At 52.5% G+C, this 21,907-nt stretch overlaps 2 protein-coding genes across 3 annotated transcripts; one reads left to right on the forward strand and one right to left on the reverse strand.

Moving 5' to 3' along the window:
- Positions 1–498: 498 nt before the first annotated feature.
- Positions 499–7,549, forward strand: Syde1 (synapse defective Rho GTPase homolog 1). The gene is made up of 8 exons (XM_051170210.1): positions 499–643; positions 2,194–2,535; positions 2,692–3,336; positions 3,513–3,727; positions 4,548–4,674; positions 4,947–5,107; positions 5,750–5,975; positions 6,170–7,549. Exons 1-8 carry the CDS (start codon positions 556–558, stop codon positions 6,571–6,573), a joined length of 2,208 nt encoding a protein of 735 aa, XP_051026167.1. The 5' UTR covers positions 499–555; the 3' UTR covers positions 6,574–7,549.
- Positions 7,550–7,602: 53 nt separating this feature from the next.
- On the reverse strand, positions 7,603–17,737 carry Ilvbl (ilvB acetolactate synthase like). Of its 2 annotated transcripts, XM_051170209.1 has the most exons (15): positions 17,023–17,276; positions 15,226–15,427; positions 14,972–15,099; positions 14,750–14,888; positions 14,545–14,656; positions 12,857–12,956; positions 12,420–12,517; positions 12,175–12,311; positions 10,786–10,920; positions 8,909–9,023; positions 8,647–8,816; positions 8,503–8,573; positions 8,343–8,414; positions 8,073–8,178; positions 7,603–7,985 (listed from the first exon to the last, which is right to left on the reverse strand). In XM_051170209.1, the coding sequence occupies exons 1-15, from the start codon at positions 17,155–17,157 to the stop codon at positions 7,807–7,809; spliced, it is 1,899 nt and encodes a 632-aa protein (XP_051026166.1). In that variant the 5' UTR covers positions 17,158–17,276; the 3' UTR covers positions 7,603–7,806. The 2 variants fall into 2 exon arrangements, 1 of the variants encoding a protein (XP_051026166.1); XR_007833325.1 differs by lacking the exon at positions 7,603–7,985 and adding an exon at positions 17,573–17,737 and having other exon boundaries at positions 8,343–8,573; positions 17,023–17,167.
- Between the last annotated feature and the right edge of the window lie 4,170 nt (positions 17,738–21,907).

Consider the following 21,907-nt stretch of genomic DNA (forward strand, 5'->3'; position numbering starts at 1 on the left):
ATGATCCATCACCACGTCTCATTTTGGGACACTCCTACCCTTGCTATGTTGTGGACTAGTAACTAGAGTTGGAGAATGAGAGAATTGGGATGCAGCAGCGGCGTCGCAGGGGGGGGGGGGGGGGGAAGAAGAGCGGATAAGGAACGGTACTGGGGTGACCAAGTAAGAGTTTGGGCGGGGTACTGAGTGAGGGACAGGAGGAAAGACATGAGATTATATGTATCCTAGATGGGTTTTTTGGAGAACCGGCAAAATTTGCTGCATGCCATCACATACAAGAGGACGGTTAAAAAGGCCCAACCTATGACACGGCATAGGTGCCCAGCACCCCGATCATGTACCCTTCTGGCCCTAGGCGACTACATCTCCCAGCATCGCCTGCTCGGGCCGCGGGAAGGGAAAAGGGAAAGAAAAAAAAAAAAAAAAAAAAGTTAAGGCCAAGCATTCCCGGAATGCGCTTCCTGCTGGCGCGGACCGGGGGGCGGGCGGGCCGGGCCGGGCGGGGCGGGCGGCCGCAGCCCTGGGGCATGCACTCGGCCGGGCCGCGGCCCCAGCATGGCCGAGCCGCTGCTCAGGAAAACCTTCTCCCGCCTGCGGGGCCGGGAGAAACTTCCCCGGAAAAAGTCAGACGCCAAGGACCGCGGTGAGTGCGGGGGACTCGCGGGGAGGAGGAGATGGGAGCCCCGCCCGGCCTGAGGTCCCCTGTGGGGTATGCAGAGGGACCTAGTGGGTAAGCCCGGACGGAGTCCTCAAGTGGGAGAGGAATATGGACCGGATCTTTGCAAGGCGGGGGCCGCGGACCGTTATGTGCAGCTGGCCTGACATGCCAGCCGGGTGGGTTCCTTGCGAGGCCCAACAGGGGGCCTCGCATCTGACAGGAAATGGGGCCTGGACGGGGCGCCCGGAGGGTAGTGGGGAGGGGGGACCAGTGTGTGGCATCGACACGGCCTGTCGGGACAGTGGGCACCGGAGCCCTGGAGGATTAGTGATGGGGGACGCACTGCTCTACCCGTCGGAGGTAGTACGGGTTATATCTATTATTGCAGCCGTTAACCCACCTCCGTGCTATCATCGCACCAGAGGCTGCAGCCGCACCCACTGTGGGCAGCCTCAAGAAACTGCCGTCTTTATTCAGACAGGGAAACTGAGGCATGTAGTTGTTGGGTGATTTGTTCGGGGCCTGTAAAATCCTTTGAACCATGCTGGTGACAGAGTCGTGAAACAGTGCTAGGGGGTGGAAATAGGAGGTGCTTGAATGGGGGGGGGGGCAGGGGTCTACAGACAGACCGTGAGAGAAATGAGAACTGTATGGGGTAGGGGGCCTGGGAAGGAACCACGCCATGGGCTTCCCTGGCCTTTCCCACTGAGTCCCAAGTTTCCCAGGGTCAAAGAAGGGACCCGGGTGCCCACACATAAACACACACAGGAAATCAACCATGATGTCAGGGAGAGAATGGAGCCAAGACTGGAGGGGAGGCGGGAGACAGGGGGGTTCTTGACTGTAGAAATCTGGCCTGGGCTGAGGGGCAAGGTCCGCGAAGATCTTGGGGCCGAATGTGGAAAATGGGAGAGGGGGCTAAGTGAAAAAGAAGCGAGCACTCCTTGTCACACTTCCTGTCCTGCCTTCAATCCAGCAACACCGTCTACTGGGGCCTGTGAGCAGGGCTACAAACGCTATTGTTCAAAACTGCTTCTCACACTGAGCTCCCTCAAGCCTTTGGGCCAGGTAATATAGAATCTAGACTCTCCTCATAAACAAGACATGAAGGAGCAACAGGAAAAGTGACTTGCTCAAGGCCACTCAGTGAGAAGTGACAGCTATAAGACTCTATACCAGGATTGATGAGAGGATTAATGGAAGAGGACAAACAGCCAAAATGACCTAAGGTCCCAACATCTGACCTGGACTCTTGAGGCTGATTCACAGTCCCCTTTGAATGCTAGAGGCTGGGGGGCAGGAGACTTCAAACCAGGGACTGCAAAGGTATTGGCTAGTTGCTGGGACCAAACAAAACAGCAGATCCCAAGGGGCAGTGATTTAGGCTCCAGGATGAGCCTTAAGTGCTTCCTTGCTGTCAGTCGGTTGTGTGAATTTAGGGAGAGCCAATTAGCTGGACTGCTGCTCTGGACCAAGGCTGTTCTTGGGGGGGGGGGGGCTTGAGAGTTGGGTCTGTTCTCTGTATTCTCCTCCAGGCCGCCCAGCCCAGCGCTCACAGCTCAACCCCCCAGAACCAGAGCCTCAGGTTCTTGAAGGGTCCCAGGCTGGAGCAGAGGGACCTCCCAGCCCCGAGGAACCTCGGAGCCCTGCTCGAGGGGCCTACCTGCAGAGCCTGGAACCCAGCAGCCGCCGGTGGGTGCTAGCTGGGGCCAAGCCACCAGAGGAGATATCTTTGGGGCCTGGGACACCTAGCAGTGGGGAGCCTGCTGGTGAGATTTGGTACAACCCCATCCCTGAAGAAGACCCTAGACCACCAGCATCTGAGCCCTTGGGATCACAGCCAGCCTCCTCTGAACCAGAAGGACCAATGGTCCAAGGTAGGCACAAAGTGTTAGAGGCACAGTCACACCTGCAAGTGTGTACGATCCTTATACCCCAGTCTCGAGGTGTGCCCAAGCCTCATACCCAGTCCCCCGGGGAACCGCAAGCCTAATACCCCAGGTCCAGGCCTCTAAGGTTTCCTCTCCCTACAGGTGCAGCCCCTACCAGCCCCCCTACCAAAACGTCCCGCACCAAGTCCCCAGGCCCTGCCCGGCGGCTCTCTATAAAGATGAAGAAGCTGCCAGAGCTGCGGCGCCGCCTGAGCCTAAGAGGTACCCGCACTAGCCGGGAAAGAGAAAGGACTGTCCCAGCAGGCTCTGTCATCAGCCGCTACCACCTAGACAGCAGCGTGGGGACTCCTGGGCAGGCATCAGTGGCTGGAGGCACTAGGAGCCCAAGGGGTGGGTACCTCAGTGATGGTGATTCTCCGGAGCGTCCTAGGGGACCGCCATCACCCACTGCCTTCCGGCCCTATGAGGTGAGCCCATCAGCCCGGGCGCCTCCAGCTGCACTCTGGGGGCGGCTCAGCCTGCACCTATATGGGCTAGGGGGTCTGCGGCCAACTCCAGGGGCCACTCCTCGAGATCTCTGCTGCCTTCTGCAAGTGGATGGGGTCGCTAGGGCCCGCACGGGGCCTCTTCGAGGTGGACCAGATTTCCTGAGGCTGGACCACACCTTCCACCTGGAGCTGGAGGCTGCTCGGCTGTTGCGGGCCCTGGTACTTGCATGGGACCCTGGTGTGAGGCGGCACCGGCCCTGCGCCCAGGGCACTGTGCTACTGCCAACCATCTTTCGAGGTAAGACATGGAACTTCCAGGAAGGAAGAGCAGGACACAGGACCCAGCTCAGAGCATCCTCTTCTCCCACAGTGCCCATGGGGTCTGGGCTTTATGAGTTAAGGGCGTCGTAGATGAAGAGAGCCAGGACACAAACCTTTAAGACAGAACTGGTTCAATCCTCCTTGCATCTTTAGGGTGCCACGCCCAACAACTGGCTGTTCGTCTGGAACCCCAGGGACTTCTTTACGCCAAGCTAACACTGTCGGAACAGCAAGAAGCCCCTGTCTCAGCAGAGCCCCGTGTCTTTGGACTCCCTCTGCAGCTACTGGTAGACCGTGAGCAGTCCCCAGGCCAGGTGCCTCTCATCATCCGAAAGTGTGTGGGGCAGATCGAATGTCGAGGGCTGCGGGTGAGCCCCTGCCCCAACTCCTGCTACCTTACAAATGTTCCCTGAAACCCCTTCACCAACCTGAACTCTTCTGGGATCCAACACTCACCAAAGGGAAAAGAAATCCTCTGTCCGTTTTATTACACAATTTCAGAGCGCATGGAGCTTAGTCTTTTGGAGTGAGAGAGACGACAGTTCACGAATGTCAAAACTAGCTGGGAGAGGAGTTAAGAAAGGAGGTAGCCGAGCATGATGGCACACACCCCTGTTTCAAAGAACCTGAGAGGAGGGGTGGGGGCTCTGGGCCAGCTTAAAGTAGGCCCTGACTCGCTGGGGTTAGTAAGAGAAGGCTCCCTGGAAAATGTGAACTGTGAAGTCAGAGAAAAGGGACTTTAGACAAGTGGTCCAAACTGAGGGATGTGGAAAGCTAGGTTATATGTCTGGGGTTTTTTGTTTTTTCCATGGTGCTGGGGAATGAACCGAAGGACTCATGCACGCTCAGCAAGCTCTTTACCAATGAGCTATATGCCCTCAGCCTTCGTTTTACTTTTGAGAGATGGTTTCCCTAAGTTTCCCAGCCTTGGCTTGAACACACTCTGTACTCTATAGCTCAGGTGACCTTCTGCCTTGGCCTCAGAGTGCTGAACTACTAGGCATGGGTCAGGGGTACTTGTGAGAGCTGTTCCAGCAGTGGGAAGGAAGCCAGTGAAGATGCGTGTGGATGGCCCCACCCTTCCAGACCACAGTCACCCATGTCCAAACATCCAGTTCCAACCCAGCAGGCCTTGCTGTCTCTGGCCAAGAAAACGTTCTCTTTCTCTGTGTGTGTCTTTATGCCCAGGTAGTGGGGTTGTACCGGCTATGTGGCTCAGCAGCAGTGAAAAAAGAGCTTCGGGATGCCTTTGAGCAGGACAGTGCAGCCGTGTGCCTGTCTGAAGAGGCGTACCCTGATATCAACGTCATCACAGGTCAGCACGGCACTTCTCCCTTGCCTGCTCATTCCTTTCCACCGTCACCTCCAAGCTGGCAGGGAGGCCCCAGTCAGACCTCCTCTCTTCTGTCCAATCTTGTGTTTCGTTTCTTTTTTTTTTATTATTTTATTAATTTATTCATATTACATCTCAATGGTTAGTGTTTCGTTTCTTAAACCTACCTTCTTCCCAGTACCACTGTCAGTACCAATGACTCCTTGGCTTCAGAAGCCGGGGTGCTTTAACCAGAGGGAACCCTCTGTCCACAGGCATCCTCAAGGATTATCTGCGGGAGCTGCCCACTCCACTCATCACCCTGCCCCTCTATCAGGTGGTATTAGAGGCCATGGCCCAAGGGCATCCAAGCAGGGCTTCCCTGGGTCCTGAGGGCACCAGAGGGCTCCTCAGCTGCCTGCCAGATGTGGAGAGGGTGAGTTGGCCGTGCTTGCTGGGAACTCTGGGGCATAGAGCAGGGGATACCACTGGAGTGCTTTAACCATGCCTGATGGTACAGGACCATCACCTCCCAGCAAAGTACTTGCTATTCATCTGTCAGTTAATGTGTTAAGAAACCCAGGCTCAGTTTAGTGACTTGTCCAAGATTTGTCAAAACCACACACACACTCTAGCCAGGCATGGTGTTACATGCCTCTAGTCCTAGCACTCAAGAGTCAAAGGCAAGAGGCCAGCCTGGGCCACACAGCTATTTCCAAGCCAGGCTGGGCTGCCTAGCAAACTGAGCAAACAGGTCTGCCAACCTAACACAAGCAAAATTCCTGGCTGTGAGATCTTGGAAAAGCCCTTGAAACTCTGTGCTTCTGTCCATCTGTAAAGTAAAACTCTTGTTACTATTGCCTAACACAGAGTGGGTTGGAGCTCAAACCCTTCCGTTCCACAGCTAAGTTGCCCCTGGCCTTAATCTCAACTTAAGCAAAATACATTCCTAAGACTAACACCTTCCCTATGGCTATGAGCACCTGAACCGAAGTTTCTCCACTCGAAGGCATCCCGCAAGTGCAACAAGGGCTCAGGTTTGCCCATCTCGCGCTCACCCTGGCAACCCTCTCCACAGGCCACACTGACACTTCTCCTGGACCACCTGCGCCTCGTCTCCTCCTTCCATACCCACAACCGCATGACCCCACAGAACTTGGCAGTGTGCTTTGGACCAGTGCTGCTGCCAGCGAGACAGACACCTGCCCGGTCCCGGCTCCGTAGCTCCGGCCCAGGAGTCACCAACGCAGTGGACTTCAAGCGCCACATTGAAGTCCTGCATTACCTGTTACAGTCTTGGCCAGGTGAACACGGCCCATCCCTGTCATCCTCCCTTACCTGTTTCCCTACTGGCCAATCATGGGCTGGACTCTAAGGAGGACCACGCCCCTTGGGGGCGGGAGTTAAACTTGCCTCTTGAAAGGCCAATCGGGACCTGTATGCCACTCCCTTGTGTCACATCTGGAACCCCTCCCTATGGACTCTTTCCTCCCAGCAGATACCCGCCGGCCCCCAGAGACCCCAGAAGTTGCACCGTATTTGCGGCCCAAACGACAACCGCCGCTGCACTTGCCACTGGCGAGCCCCGAAGTTGTGACTCGGCCCCGAGGTCGCGGAGGCCCTGAAAGTCCCCCAAGCAACCGCTATGCGGGCGACTGGAGCGTCTGCGGACGAGATTTACTGCCGCGGGGGCGGGACTTCCTGTCCGGACCTGACTATGACCACGTAACTGGCAGCGACAGTGAGGAAGATGATGATGAGACTGGAGAACCAAGGGGCACTACTGACTTCGAAGACGAGTTTGATGCGCCCTTCAACCCACACCTGAATCTCAAAGACTTTGATGCCCTCATTCTGGATCTGGAGAGAGAACTCTCCAAGCAGATCAATGTGTGCCTCTGAGCCCTGGTTACTAAGGAATTGCTTCCCGGTTGCTAAGGACCAGGTTCTGATTACTAGTGACTTGGTTCCAAGTTACTAAGGCAGTACCTTGATGACCTAAAAGGACCTGACCAGAGTTGCTCAGACTGAGCTCCTGGAAGTTGCCAAGGGACCAGCCTTCCATGCTAAGAATCATTCCCAGCTCCCGGTGCCATTCTTTGGGCCCTAGTCCCAAAGACCAGGCTCTTGGCATTTTAAGCATCGATGCCATGGCCCCTCTATGAGCACCGGAGCTTCTCCTCTTGCTGCCGGAGACAGTTCTGCTTGCTAGTCTGGCCTCTCTTGCCTCCCCTTTGCAGGGGACACCAATTACTGTGAGCATCACCATGGGGTGTTGGGACATCCCTAGTCAACCCTCTTGCTGCTGCCAACCAAACCAGTATTAGCATTGCCCTCTACACTCTCTCCCTCCAATTGAAGGACAATTGGAAAGTTCTGCTGAAGGGAAACAGCCCCAGACTTCGCCTCCATCTGTGAAAGGGCAGCCTGGGACTTACAGAAGGACAGCTGATTTACCCCAACCTGCTCTTCTAGGGAAGACCCCAAGATGAATCTCCAACCAGCAAATGGAGACAGAGCCTGACCTTTCTTTTCCCCAGCAGCCCTCCACCACCAGTCCCCCCAAAACTGAGCACTTAACCCCTTCTCTCTGGAGGGACCCCACCTGAGGTATCAGGCTGGGGGCACTTTGGTACGGAAAAATATTTATTGCCTCCATGCATGTGTGTGTCTGTGTGTGAGGATTCGTGTGCACTGGCCTGTCTGGAGTGGGCATGTGGGACTTTTTCAGGGACCATAGAGTGGGATAGGATTTGCCATCCCCTGGCACCCCCAAGTCCCTCAAGTGGGAGAGTTAGGGCCCCTTCCTGACTCCTTCTCCTTTCCACCATTTCCATCTTTGTGGACAATAAATAAACCAGTATTCACAAGTTCTGTGACTGAGCCCTTGGGCTCGTGTAGCCAAGAAGTTTATTCATTTTCTATGAGGAAGAAAGGGCCAAGCTGGGACTGTGGGAAGAACTACCCAGGGCTGCCAAAGTGCCTCTTTGAGCTTTGGTCCCTCCATTCCCCACTCAGAGGGTTATAGAATTGTTAGACTTTGTGAGACAAGCTCAGAGCATACAAGGATGAAAACTCCAGGTAAGGCCAGGCAAAGTCCAGGTACAAAGAACCAAGTACAGTAACCCACAGGCTCTATACAGAAATGGAGCCATCTCTGAAATCTGTCCTCCCGATCAGGATGTTGATGACAACGGCATGGCCCTCCTGGCACAGCTGCTGGCCATCGCGAAGTACCTTGGCCACTTGATCCTCATTGTCCCGTGACAGGATCAATCCCTGGGCCCCGAGGCCCATGGCTGCTTTGTGATAATCTAAGGAAAAATAAGACAGTGGCAGAGAATCCACCCAGGAGAGTAAGAGAAGCCAAGCTGGACCAAAACCACCCTGACCACTCTCACCAGTGTAAGCCAGGCTACAGGCCACATCACTGCCCAACCTAGGCACCTGCTCCCGAGAAATCTGGGTCCAACCGGCATCATTCCCTATCAAGGCCATCACTGGTACCTATAGACAAAAAGAGGCCAGACAACAGCCTTCAGTCCAAAGGTGTGACCGGCCACAAGACAGGGCCTATGGCCCACTGAGGAAGTCCTCATGCCCCCAAGCCATCCTGGATGATGTATCCCAGAGCTCAGGGCATAAGCATCCCTCCGGCAGAGCCCAGTCACCTTGTGCCTGACGAACGTATCAAACTCGATGAGGCTGTAGCCAAAGGCTCCATCCCCAAAAAGGCACCAGACCTGAGGGGGAAGTGGGGAGACGACCCAGGGCAGTTAGGGGTAGTTCACAGGCCAGAAATCAGCGAATCTCCCACATCCAGTGCCTCACCTCGGCTTCTGGCTGACACAGCTTGGCCCCAAGTGCAAAACCTGCGCCAACGCCCAGAGTCCCAAATGCCCCTAGAAAGATAAGGGCAAATTGCTGTGATGGGTCCATGTAGTGCAAGCTGCCCGGGTGTGGCCCTTTCCTTACCAGGATCCAGCCAGCGCAGGGGCCCTCGGGGCTGTACTAAGTAGGCAGCAGTGGCCACAAAGTCCCCACCATCGACCACAAGAAGTGCGTTGTCAGGCAGGACCGCCTCCACCTGCTGTAACACCCACACCGGGTTCAGGTGCTGAAATACAGGCATTACCGCCTTGTCCCTGCCAACAGGACGACAGAGGTGAGTAGGGCTGGCTGGCATCAGCCCCCTCCACTCCTTACCCCCCGCCATGTCCACTCTACCCAGACTGACCGGTAAGTCTGCTCCTTTTCCTGGTCTGCTTTCCGAAGCTCCTCGACCCAATCCGAGGCCCACATCTGACCCTGAAGGCCTTCCGCCAGCTTGATCAGGAAGGAGCCCACATCTCCTAGGAAAGGAAGAAAGTATAGATGTGAGGCCATATACTGGGCAGCAGCTCCCCCCCCCCTGCCCTTCCAGGACCAACTATTTGGGGTCCAAATATAACAGGGGTGAAACCCCTCAAAGAGCCTTTGAAGAGTGGTGAGGGGGTCCTGGCAAGAGGGAAGGTAAGATGTGAGAAATGAGGCATAGGGACATTGCAAGCCCTGGCGTGCCTCACCACCTCCCTGCTCCTCATGTCTCCAAGTGGTGCCAAGTCCCCATCAATTATGCCTTCAAAATATGTCACCCACCAAGGAACTCTTTCCAGCCCAAGCACATGGGAACTTAGAGCAAGCACTGAACATCCCTCTTGAGAAATGAGCAGATCCACATCCAGAGGTGTGGCTTCTCGCAAAGTCTGTCCCCACACTAGGTCATGTAACGTCTCCCTGTCCCATCTGTTAAATCTGCAGTACTAGGGACCAAACCCAGGGCCTGGAGCATCCCAGGTAAACACTCTAGCACCGAAAAATGCTATTTCATTTATTTACTTACTGTGTGTGTATACTGGGGGTTTGGGGGGAGCAACACTGAGAGTTTGGAGGTCTTTTTGTCATGTGTGTTCTAGGGCTAAATTTCAGGTCATCAGGTTGGCAAGCCCTGGCAAGCAACATCTTGTCAGCCCTATTTTGGTGGTGGGTTTTTTTTTTTTCCCTTGTTTATTTTAGTTTGCTTTTTTGTTGTTTTGTTTGTTTGTTTTGAGACAGGATCTTACTATGCAGCACTGGTAGCCTAGAACTCTCTATGTACAATAAACTGGCCTTGAAATCTACCTGCCCCTCAGTGCTAGGATTAAAAAGGCCTGTGCCACCAAACTTAGCAAACACCCCACCCCACCCCCAAGGCATTTTCCTGAGACAGGATATCACATTGTAGCCTGGGATAGCCTTAAACTCACTGTTCAACTAGGGTTTGGCTCAAACTCAGTGGTCCTTCCACTTCTTTGTGTACCACCGTCCATAGGCATGGTAGCACACTCCTTTAATCTCTGCACTCAGGAAGCAGACGCAGGTAGATCTCTCTGAGTTCAAGACCAGCCTGGTCTACAGAGTGAGTTCCAAGACAGCCAGAGCTACATAGTGAGACCCCCCCCCCGCCCCCGTTTTGACGGAAACAAACAAAACTCAAGTGCGTGCTACCCTGTGTGGACACTCAGTTCTTTTTATTTTGAGATAGCTCTTGATAAGTAAGTTATGCCAACAGACTTCAAATAGATAATCATTTGGCCTCCCCTGCCTTTCTCCCACCAGGTAGCCCCGTCCCTGCCTCAGCCTGCCCACTTCAGTCTGCTGCCACCAACTTCCTGGGAGAGATCTTCCCAAACACACAAAGTGGTAGCCACTTCTCTGGCTAAATCAAAAGGACCCTCTTGGCTATACTATAGGAGAGTCGGGGTCCTTAGAACACTGGCAGAGTACGGGCATGAAAAGGAAGAAAAAGTCAGGGGAGCCAGAACAGCAAGGAGGCTCAAGGACCGTGGTCCAGCTGAAAGCAACAGACAGCATTCAGGAGTTGATCACATGCAAAAGTGCCAAACCTCCCTCTGCACCCACACTCTCTCTCTCTCTCTGTGTCCTTTCCGAAGCACCCATCAGTCTGTAGGCTAATGTGTCTCAGGTTGCCTAAGTGTCCCCTGGTGCAGGGAACACTGAGCTCAAGCTAGCTGCAGCGGAGGCAAGATGCAAAGAAACAATGCACATTGTGGGGGCTCTTGGGGGGATGCTCACCCTGCACGGCCTCCTGGGGTGTCCAGAAGATGTCAGAGTTGAGCAACAGGTCATCTCGGTTCCGGTTGACAATGACGATTTTGCTCTTGCGGTTGAGGACGCGGCCATAAGACAGGCGGAAATCACACACAGCCCCTGGGGTGACAGGCAGGCAGGGCGTCAATGGGCACTACCTCATTCCCAATTCACTGTGGCATAGTCAATGTACAATGGTCTCCTTTCTTTACTGGCCCTCCACTTGTGCCATGTGCAGGGACTTTACAGCTGTTTGTATGTATTGGTGGGGGGAGGGGGTTGCATGCACTATGACAGAAGACAACTTGCAGGGGACAGTTCTCTCCTCCCACTCTATGGGTTCCAAGGATGAAACTCAGGTCATCGGACTTGGCAACAAGCGCTTTTACCCACTAAGCCATCTAACCAGCCTGACTTTGCAGCTCTTGCATGGCAGGCCTCTTGAGTGGCAGCTCAGATCAATCACGGGCAAGAGCAGTGGTGTGCCATACTGAAGCAGGGGTTCAAGAGGCCATGAAGGTTGGGTGTACATGGCTCAGTAGCAGAAAACTTGTTTAGCATGGGCAGGGCCCTGGGTTCTAGGTTCTAGCCTCAATATCACAAAGAAGAAGAAAAAAACAAGAAGCATGTGTCCCAACCAGGCTGGTCTTCGGGGAGTGGGGCTGAGGGGCAAGGGGGACACACAGACCTTGAGGAGTGGTGTGAGGGGCACAGGTGGAGACTCAATTACCCAACCCGAGGCATACCTAGATTAGCCACAGAAACAAACGCCTCACCTCTCACCAACTCCTTGCTCATGTATGAACCCAGGAAAATAGAGAACTCCTACCTAACTGCTGGTGAGACATGAGCAATCATGAACTTGTCATAAACCACTGAATGTGGGGTGTCATTACAGCCCTGGATAGCCTATCAAAGTTTTAGTCAGTAACAGTTAATACACTTGATTGTGGTCCTGTGAAAGACATGGTCTAGCAGTGTCCCAGCCACCCACAGGCTTCTGTATGCCCACTCAAAATCCATGCAAGAAAATCACCTAGTGACACATTCCCAGAATGCATTCTGTCATTGAGCAGTACACAGCTGTACAGAGCAAAAACTGATTGGGGGGGGCACATCTGTTTTGTGATGGGATCTAATATGCTTTGTATAAAAATGTGTGTAAGACACAGCAAGTGCCCACAGAGGGGTATGCATCCTCTTGCAAAAGCCAGGTCATAGCACAGAGCTGCACCCTGGGGTGAGTTGGCCGGCTTGCTCAGTCAGGCTTGTTCAGTGGCCTTCACAGGGACAAAGGGCAGATGCAGAGAAAGACATAAGAAGAGGATGGGCAAGGGCAAGGCTGGATGAAAGGAAGGAGAAGACTGAGCCCACCTGCCAGGATAACAACATCTGCTTTCTTCAGGGCAGCACTGCGGTTCTGCCGGATGTGGAGAGGGTGGTTGCGCCCCAGCAGCCCCCGAGACATCCCCCCCAGAAAGCAGGGGACACCTAGGGTCTCCACAGCAGCCCTGGGGTGGGGGTGGGGTTCCAAGTAGAACAGATGTCAGTATGGCCAACGCCACTGGAACACCAACCCAAGACCACAATTTTAAGATTTAAGGATGGGAGTTCCTCACCTAAGCTTGTTGGCAGGGGTTGGGGGCAGCAGGGCCTGGCTCCCCAGAACCAGGAGGGGCCTCTTGGCCCGGCTCAGAATCTCCACACAGCGTTGGACCTGGGTTGACAGGTAGAGATCAAAGGGCCATCACACAGGCTGGCAAGACAGCTGGCAGGTAATAGCACTTGCCTGGAAAACCCAAGTTAAGTCTCCAGAACCCACGTAAAAGCAGAAGGAGAGAACCAGCTCCATGAAATTGTATTCTGACCTCTACATGCAAACAATGGTATACACAGGACACACAAACACACACATACATTTTTTTAAAAATACAAAGCGCCATCGTGGGGTCATGACCAGCCCACAAGATTTGAGGTCCCAGTACTGACCCAAAGAGAAGATCTTTAAGGACTCGCCAGGTGGGGAGTCCTAGGTCAGGAAAGAGAGGTGATTCACCTGCTGGGGAGGTGCCTGGGGAATGTCCAAGGGCAGAGGTCCCTCAGGACGAGGCTCCCAAGCCCCAACAAAGAGGTTGGCCAGGCAGTTCTGTAAGTACCTGTAAGTGAGAACATGGAGAAACCGGTTACCATGGTTAATACAGGATTCTGGAGGCTGAGGAAAGCAAGGGGCCAGGAAAGCAATCGGGGAGGATAGACCGCGATACAGGGACACTAAATGGGCCAAGTCTCCAGCTGCTGAAGTGTCCCTTCAGGTAGCCACTCAAACACAGCTCCCAGAAACGTGTAATATGAGCAGAGGATGCCAGCACAGAAACCAGGGCTGTGAGGTGGAACCTGGCCCTATAGCATCCCAGCTGTGTGGCTTTGGACCAGTTCCTTCACCATCCTGAGCTTCGTCCTCTGTAAAATGGGAACATTTCCATATCTACCCTCTTAGGTCATAAGGTGTGTTGTGGTCTGGCAGTTTGGCTCAGCAGCAAAGCCCTTGCCTAGTGTGTGTGAAGCTTCAGGTTCCATCTCCAGCCCCGCCACAAGGGAAGGAGGGAATCACTCTACAAATATTTCATCCATGGCAGTTATTCTTGCAGGGCCTCGCTGTCTCCCTACTCAATGGGCCCCAGGCCTTGAGTTTCCAAGGCCCTGTGACACAAAAAGAAATCCTGTCCAAGCCTTGCCCTCAAGGAACACTCAATTTCACAAAGACAGAGACATGTGAGTGTCAGCAGGAAACAGTCAGAGCTGGGAGCCAAAGCCTGTTTTGTCTGTCAGAGTCAAGGCTTGCAGGGAGTTAAGATGCAGGAAGACAGGAAGCCACGGGGGCGCAGTGTAAAAAGGAAAGAACAGTCCAGCACCAGGGATACTGAGACAAGAGGAGTCACGCCAATTGTGAGCCAGCGTGGCATACAAAGCTAACTCCTATCTCATAAAGGCAATAAAAATAAAAATATATAAAGGGGAGGCAAGGGAAGAGCCAGCCTTCCGAGTGACACAGAGAGAGGATATAGAAAGGAGAGGACAGGATGACCAGGAGGCCAGGGAACCTTAAGAACAAGACCACAGACAGACCTGGGCCATCTGTCTATGATCACTGCATTTAGGAGGCTGAAATAGGAGGATTTTCAAGTTCCAGAACTTGTAGCCTGTGATTACAGAGTCCTGGGCCAGGATTTTGTGCACAAGGCCACAAAACCAAATGGCTTTTGCTTGATCTGGCCCTCGGAGCAGTTCTTGCACTCCACAGTATAGGAACCTGAATGCCTTGTCCACTGGTGTCACCCTATGCCCATCCTGCGATCTAGCACATAGATCTGGCACAAGTATTTGGGAGGGACGTGGCAAGGACCAACAAAGGGAGAAGCCAAAGCAAACCAGGAATGAGGATGTGGCAGAGGTGGAGGAAGAGGAGAAAGAAAAGGGAGGATGAGGTAGACCTCTCTCGAGCGCTGTGCCTGCCCCTCTCCTCTTTCCGGGCACAAAGGCCATGCCTCACTTTGCTAGACCTACCAAGTTCCCTCCTGCCTCAGGACCTTCGTGCATGCATTGCCTTTTATATACACATGCACATGCTCGCCCTATAGTTGGCTCCCCCAAGCCCATGTGTGGAATGAGTAAGTCAAAAAGGAAGGGGTGCCCTTAGGGAGAATACTGTGGGAGAGGCAATATAGTGGGGATGGCAGTACTCACCAGACAACTGCTCGACCCATGAGGCCTTTGGGCAACTTGGCTGGTATCATCTCCTTCTCGACCATGAAGTAGGGATACAGCACATCAAGAGGGAGTTCCACAAACACTGGACCTGCAAGGAGAGGGAGCCTCGGCCTGTGGCACCTGCTGCAGCCACCCTCAGCCCCCAGGGCCTTATGACTGTCCAACTCCCTCCTCCACCTACCTGGGGTGCCTGACTGGGCAGCAGCTATTGCAGCCCTCAGGGTAGGTACAATGTCCCGCACCCTTCGCACAGAAGCACAAAACTTGCAGAGTGGCCTGAACAGAGACATCTGATCAATGGCCTGGAGTGCGCCCCGTTTCTGGCGGAAAAGGGGTGGGACAGTTATCAGGTAAGCTTAAGAAGCCTTCCTGGGGACCCTGCCCACCCTTAAGGACTAGGCACCTGCAGCAAGGTGCTGGCAGCCCCGCCCAGAAGCAGGACTGGGGACTGCGCCACCTGTGCATTCTTCACTGCAGTCACTGTGTTGGTGAGGCCAGGACCAGCCGTCACTGCTGCCACGCCCACTGTCCCTGGAAGACAGAGCTCATGACAACCATACCACCCTCCCAGCCATTAGCCGATCCCCAAAGCCTCTCATTCACAGTTCCCACGTCACTGTCCTGCCAGCCCCCAGCCCCTCTCTGGGCCACCCTTACCAGTCAGGCGGGCCACAGCATCAGCCGCAAAGACAGCAGTGACCTCATGGCGTGTGTCTACCACTCGGATGCCTAGCTTCTCACAAGCTACCAGCAGAGGGGAAATGTGTCCACCGACCAATGTGAAGACAAAACGTACACCATGGGCTCTGAGCACAGCTGCCACACTCTCGCCACCATGCCGGATGCTTGTCTTGTCCACCTGGGCCAGAGAAGAAGAGGCGCAAGACAGTCAGTCAGAGGCCAGACCGGGAGGACATGTAGGAGCAGAGTCAGAGAACAGAGGAACTTTGGTTAGAGACTCTATACCCAATATTCAGAGACGGTTATGCTGTCTTAACAAATCTTGTCACTCTCTTTTTCCCACAGCTAAGGGCACTAAGACTTGCCTAAGTGACAGACTTCAACAGAACCCACATTCCTTTTGTAGTAGCAGTCCTGGGGATTAAAGTCTAGGTACAGACCTCTCTACCAATGAGCTATATCATTAGCCTTATTTTTATTTATTTTTGGTTGGTTGGTTTTTGGTTTTGGTTTTGGGGTTGTTTTTTGGTTTTTGGTTTTTTTTGTTTTTGTTTTTGTTTGTTTGTTTGTTTTTTGGCTTTTCAAGACAGGGTCTCTCTGTATAGCCTTGGCTGTCCTGGGCGGCTCGTTTTGTAAACCAGGCTGGCCTCGATCTCACAGCGATTCACCTGCCTCTGCCTCCTGAGTGCTGGGATTAAAGGCGTGCACCACCAACCTCGGCTATTTTTATTTGTTTTGAAACAAGATCTCACTAGGCTTCCCAGGATGGCTTTGAACCCCTTGTGAAGTCTAGGCAGGGCTTGAACTTGTGACTCATCTTTCCCCAGCCAACTAAGTAGCAGGCTGAGAAGCAGCCTGCGCTCTTAAGTGGCTCAGGAGACTACACTGCCTGCTCCAGAGATACTAGGCCAATGGGGGAGAAAGGAGATGGATGGCAGAGCTACAGAACCCAGGGGAGTTGGCATGAGGCAGAAGGCCCTGGCTGGGACTTGTACCTGCTTTCAGGTGCCCCTGCAGGGCCTGGCACCTGGAGTGCTAATTCTATCCACCCTCTTGCCTCCCTCTCTCTCTGCTGATGAGGCTCATGTCCAGCTGACAGGCTGCCAGCAGCCACATGCCTAGCACGGAAGTGACTCCTGGCGCAGGCTGCTCTGAGCATCCAAGCCTCAGCAGCTTCACAATCTCCACACACTTCAAGGTCAAAAACACTGCTCCTGACTAGAAGAGAAAGGGCTGGGTGAGGGCTAGAATTTCTCAGAATGGAACAAGGGGTTTAGAGGATGACTTGTCAGGTCAGCTCCTTCCAAACCTGTCATCTGGAGCAAATACTAAACTTTTCTGTGGATCCGTTTCCTCCTGTGGGCACAAGGGCAGAAATGATAACACCTAACTCGGGAAAGATGGTAGGAGATAAAAGCTCCTCCCTCCAAAAGACTTAGTCCCAGCGCCATTCCCTCCCCCTGCCTACCTTCAGCCCACCAATCCCATTGTTGTAAAAGCCTGCTCTGTTAAAAAAGACACAGCCCCTGGCTACAGAGGTATGTGGAGTGTGTGTTATCCACACACAACGACAGTTTCCCCACTATCTCGTACTAGTTACAAAGTCCAGGCCCATATACAGTTTGGCAACGGGTCAGAGCTCTATAAAGAATCTCCTAACCAGTCACTCTGGACTAGTCGGGACTTGCTTTCCCCACCTGCACAGTGGATGAGCAGGAGAAGCACCTTCAGTCCCCTCCTCCTTACCCCTAGCCCTCCTCCTGCCCTAAGCACCTTGTGCATCAGCTGATAGAAGAGCCCCAGTCTGTGAGCGACGCCCAGCACCGCAGCCACCAGTGTCCCAAACGCCAGGAGCAGGAACGAGGGGAAGAAGGCCCCGGCAGGTGCAGCGGCCGCAGGAGTTTCCATGAGGCAGAACCTAAATAAGAAAGCACATAGCCAGAATGTGAGAGCACTATAATCGAATCCGGAAGCAGGATCCTCCGCCCGGATCCTGAGCCACTCCTCGGACCTGCCAGGCCACGCCCACAGATGCATCTAGACTGGGCTGGAGCCACGCCCCTGGTGAGGCTAATCCCGCCCCCTGACGTCATGGCCTTCAACCTAAAAGTAGGCCACCGTAGGTCAGGCGATCGCAGCGGCCTCGAAACAGGGTTGTGGTCCCTTATCTATTTGTTAATGAACCCGTGGGGGATCCCCGCTCTCCTCACAGCAGGACTCGGCCTCAGTGGAGAACCTGCCCCCCGTTTACAGCATTGAGTCGTAAGGCCACGCCCCCACTAAATCGCGCAGACCAAACACGCCCCCCAACCTGACTCTTGACCTTTGGCCTCCGGCCGAGGTCACTTTGCAGTAAGATGCTTCTCCAACTCCACTGCACAGAGGCCCCTCCAACCAAGGGCCTATGACCTTTGCCTGCAGGAAAGGTCCCTGACTCCAGAAGAACTCAGCCGCTTCTGGGTCACATGGCTCGGGCGTGTGCGGTAGTACTCCTTGTGCCCACTTGGCTCAGCGGCGCCCCGTAGTCCATCTTGACGCGCGTGCGCCAAACTGGAATCTCGCAGAAAGAGCTACCCAGAAGAGCCGTTTAGTTAGTATTGGTCGCTTCTCTCTCCCTTCGCTTCTAATTGGCTGACACTGAACCTCTCCTTCCATACCCGCTTGGCCCATCCCGATTCACGTTCCACGGGCGTGGACTGTGACACACCCCCACCTCAGCTCCCCAGAACTCCTCTATCCCGGACCTCAACACACGCAAGACCCGCCCCCGCCAGTGGGCCTGCCCCTTTCTGGACCATTGTGTCATTCTGCTAGAGGTTTAGAGGAATCGCTAGTGTTTGGTGCTAACCCTATTCAGCATCTTCCAGATGTCCAGCATCTGGAGACACCATCACCTTTTACTCACTCCGATCTTCCCCACAAATCCCTTACTCCAATCATCAATAGATATTTAGCAAGAGACCGTGCAAACCGGTGTGATGGCTTGTTCCCTTAATCCCACCACTCCGAAGGCAGAGGCAAGCAGATCTCTTAAGTTCCAAACCAGCTTGGTCTATATAGTGAGCTCCAGGACAGACAGAGACTGCATAGAAACCAAGCAAAAACATGATTGCCTTGGCTGTGTCATATCCACAAGATAACATTGCACAGCATTTCTCCCTGTCTTTTGGCTCTTGAAGTCTTTCCATTCCTCCTTCCTCAGTGTTCCCAACCTTCTCAGGCCATGGTATAAATGCCCTGTTGAGAGCTGATCTTTGAGCCATCCCTTATCAGCATCGCTGGCCTCTGTTCAGTGGTAGAACATTTGCCTGGCACAGGCGAAGCCATGGTACAATTTACCTCCCCCACCAATAAAAACCCACAAAACTATTTTTAGCCAAATTACTGTATGAATTATTTATGTTTATTGACGGTGAGTATGCTTCAACTTCCTCTTGAATCAAACAGATCAGGCTCTTCCCTGCTACTCCATATGAGTTTTTTCAGATTATCCCATCTATCTGCAAATTGGCCCTGCTCCCCTCTGTCTCTTAACTTCACTCTCCTTCTAGGAGCATTGCAGGGAGCCACTCCTCTCCAGTCCTGCTTAGTGAGACCCCTTCATTAAAAGGATCAACCCCATGCCCCTGAAAGGGGTTTCTAGGTTCAATTGCATTTCCAGAGCCAATAAGAAGATAGTATTTGGGCTGGTGGTGTAGTTCAGTGACAAAGCCCTTGCTTCTCATTTATGAGGTCCTGAGTTCTATCCCCAGTAAAACACACACACACACACACACACACACACACACACACACACACACACACACACACGAGAGAGAGACAGAGAGACAGACAGAGACAGACAGAAGGAAACAGAGACAGAGAAACTAGTTACTCTATGTTGGCATACAGCCTTTCCATGCCTGGTTTCCTTTTTGTTTTGTTTTGTTTTTCAAGACATAGTTTCTCTGTGTAGCCTAGGACACCTAGACTTGCTTTTTAGACCAGGCTGGCCTCGATCTCACAGAGATCCGCTTGCCTCTGCCTCCCAAGTGCTGGAATTAAAGGTGTGCACCACTACACCTGGCTCAGGTTTTTCCCTTAACTCATTTAACCCTCAATAGGATGCTGTTGAGTAGACTTGTTACTTAGTTTCCTCTTAAGGATTCTTAGTCTCATAAGTAAAATCAATTAAAAATTGACACAAAAAGAAGCTCAAAGGCTATTTATTGAAGGATTGAGAGAAAAATAACTAAGGCAAGCTGAAAATCCTGGCAGAGGAGATGCAGAAAGAGTCATGTCTTTTAATTTATCCATGGAGGTCAGAGATCAGTGAGGAAGTCCAGAGTATCCAGCCACACACGATTATGAATGCTGAGCCACCGGGCATGGTGGCACATGCCTTTAATCCCAGCACTCAAGAGGCAGAGGCAGGCAGATAGCTGTGAGTTCAAGGCCAGCCTGGTCTACAAAGGGAGTCAGGACAGCCAAGGCTACACAGAGAGACCCTGTCTCAGAGGGGGGGAAAAAGAGTGCTAGGCATGGACTTGAGCTCAGATAGCATTTAATCCCAGGCTATTATGTCCTGGGGCAAAAATAACTATACAGAAACTTGTACCTAGAAATAGAAATAGGGGTAGATTATTAAGGACAAGCACTCTCAACAGTGGAAAAGGGGCAGAGAGCTGAGAAAAGAGCCCTCAAAGCATCAGGCTCAAGAGATATGGCCCTTCCTACCCAGATCTAGCCAATAGACAGGACGTTCTCCACAGCTGAGTGGAGAGTAGGGTCTGACTTTCACATGAACTCTGGTGCCCCATATTTGACCACACCCCCTCGATGGGGAGACCTGGTGGCACTCAGAGGAAGGATAGCAGGCTACCAAGAAGAGACTTGATACCCTATGAGCATATACAGGGGGAGGAAGTCTCCCTCAGTCACAGTCATAGGGGAGGGGAGTAAGAGGAAAATGGGAGAGAGGGAGGAATGGGAGGATACAAGGGAAGGGATAACAATTGAGATGTAATATGAATAAATTAATAAAATATATTTTTTAAAAAAGAGAGAGATGGCCCTTATTGTCCCTACCTCTCCAGTTTGTATTTCACAGGCTTTTCTCAAGAATGCTATTTGTTAAAAAGAAAACCAGGTAAGCAAAAGCTTCCAGTCTCTCTTCCTTTTCCATTTGTGTGGGGGGGGGTGTGTGTGGGGGTGTGTGTGGGTGTGTATGTTATGCATGTGGGGATGCACATGCATGTGGAGGTACACAGTTGAGGTCCAGAATCATCCTCCATTGCTTTTCTACTTTGTTCACTGTGATAGGTTCTTTACATCAAAACTAGAGCTTGTCAATACATGTGGTCTGCTTAGTGAGCTTACTCCAGAGGTGCCCTGTCCTGGTCCTCTGAGGCTAGAATTACACACAGCCCACCATGCCCATCCCCCTCTGCACACTGACTTCTTCCTTAGGTTTTAATTTTTTATTGTGCTGTATTTACTCTGTGCAAGGTACACATGTGGAGATCAGAGGATGGCTTGCTTCTCACTTTCCAGCATGTAAGACCTGGGGATTGAACTCAGGTCTTCTGGGCTTGACAGCAGGCACTTTTACTACTAAGCCAGCCATCACACTGCCCCTCTCATGTAAAATTTTTTTTTTTTTTTTTTTTTTTTTTTTTTTGGAGACAGATTCTCTCTGCGTTAGCCTTGGCTGTCCTAGACTCACTTTGTAGACCAGGCTGGCTTCGAACTCAAGCGATCCGCCTGCCTCTGCTTCCTGAGTGCTGGCATTAAAGGAGTATGCCACCACGCCTGGCTTCATGTTAATTTTGATGTTTTACTTTCCATGTGGCTTTGCTAAGCCTTTCTGATTTTCCAAATTGCTCAGAGAAAACTAGCTTTTCCTTTTTTTTCTTTTTCTTTTTCTTTCTTTCTTTCTTTCTTTTTATTTAATCTCTTCTATCTTTCAATACTGGCCAGTACTTGGACATGCTTTCTCTGACACTGGATTTCTTAACTCTTTCCCTGCAGTTCCTCATCTGGTGCCACGCAGTTGCTTACCTGCCTGATGGCTGTTTGCTGGCCTCCATTTCCAAACATCCCAGACTAATTCAAAAAGCTCCCTCTTCTCCCTCCTTCCCAGCAGCTTGCCTGCCCTGCTGTTTTTCTTTTAAATTCTAATAAATTGTCTCTGATCTTCCTTCTTAAATCAATTTTAAAATGAGGCCATGAACACAATGTGGTGGGGGGGGTGGGGGGGAGGTCTAAACTTCTCTGGTAATATGTGGCATGCCAGGCAAGGCTCCCCAAAATTTGGGACAAGAATTTCAAACAAGCTACTACTGAGTCAACATCTGGGAAACTCCATCTAAGGAACAGAGCTCAACACAAAGGCACATTCATAGAGGTCTATGAATAGATGGGTAATTGCCTTGCCCTCCCTCCCACACAAACAGCAACAAGGATCGACCAGCATGTGGCAGAAGAAGATGTGGATGGAAACTCCTGACCCTTCCCACTCCCTCTTGCACAGAAACATTGCCTGTTAACTGGAGAACTGAATTTTCAACGGCTTTCATGCGAGACAAGGCTGCTAAGGTTGCATAAACCTTCAACTCACATTTACCTGAATCTCATTTCATTTCAGAACTCATTTCTTCCTCTCTGGAGGAGCAAGGTC

This window comes from Acomys russatus, chromosome 28 (genome assembly GCF_903995435.1).
Source record: "Acomys russatus chromosome 28, mAcoRus1.1, whole genome shotgun sequence".
NCBI lineage: Eukaryota > Metazoa > Chordata > Mammalia > Rodentia > Muridae > Acomys > Acomys russatus.

Excerpts from the sequence above, each read along its gene's own strand:
- Ilvbl (XM_051170209.1), bottom strand. The coding sequence starts at position 17,157 with ATGGAAACTCCTGCGGCCGCTGCACCTGCCGGGGCCTTCTTCCCCTCG. Across the intron at positions 15,428-17,022 it reads TCTATCAGCTGATGCACAAG|GTGGACAAGACAAGCATCCG; the intron begins GTGCTTAGGGCA and ends TCTCTGGCCCAG. Across the intron at positions 10,921-12,174 it reads AGATGTTGTTATCCTGGCAG|GGGCTGTGTGTGATTTCCGC; the intron begins GTGGGCTCAGTC and ends CTGTCACCCCAG.
- Syde1 (XM_051170210.1), top strand. The coding sequence starts at position 556 with ATGGCCGAGCCGCTGCTCAGGAAAACCTTCTCCCGCCTGCGGGGCCGG. Across the intron at positions 3,337-3,512 it reads ACTGCCAACCATCTTTCGAG|GGTGCCACGCCCAACAACTG; the intron begins GTAAGACATGGA and ends TTGCATCTTTAG. Across the intron at positions 5,976-6,169 it reads CCTGTTACAGTCTTGGCCAG|ATACCCGCCGGCCCCCAGAG; the intron begins GTGAACACGGCC and ends TCCTCCCAGCAG.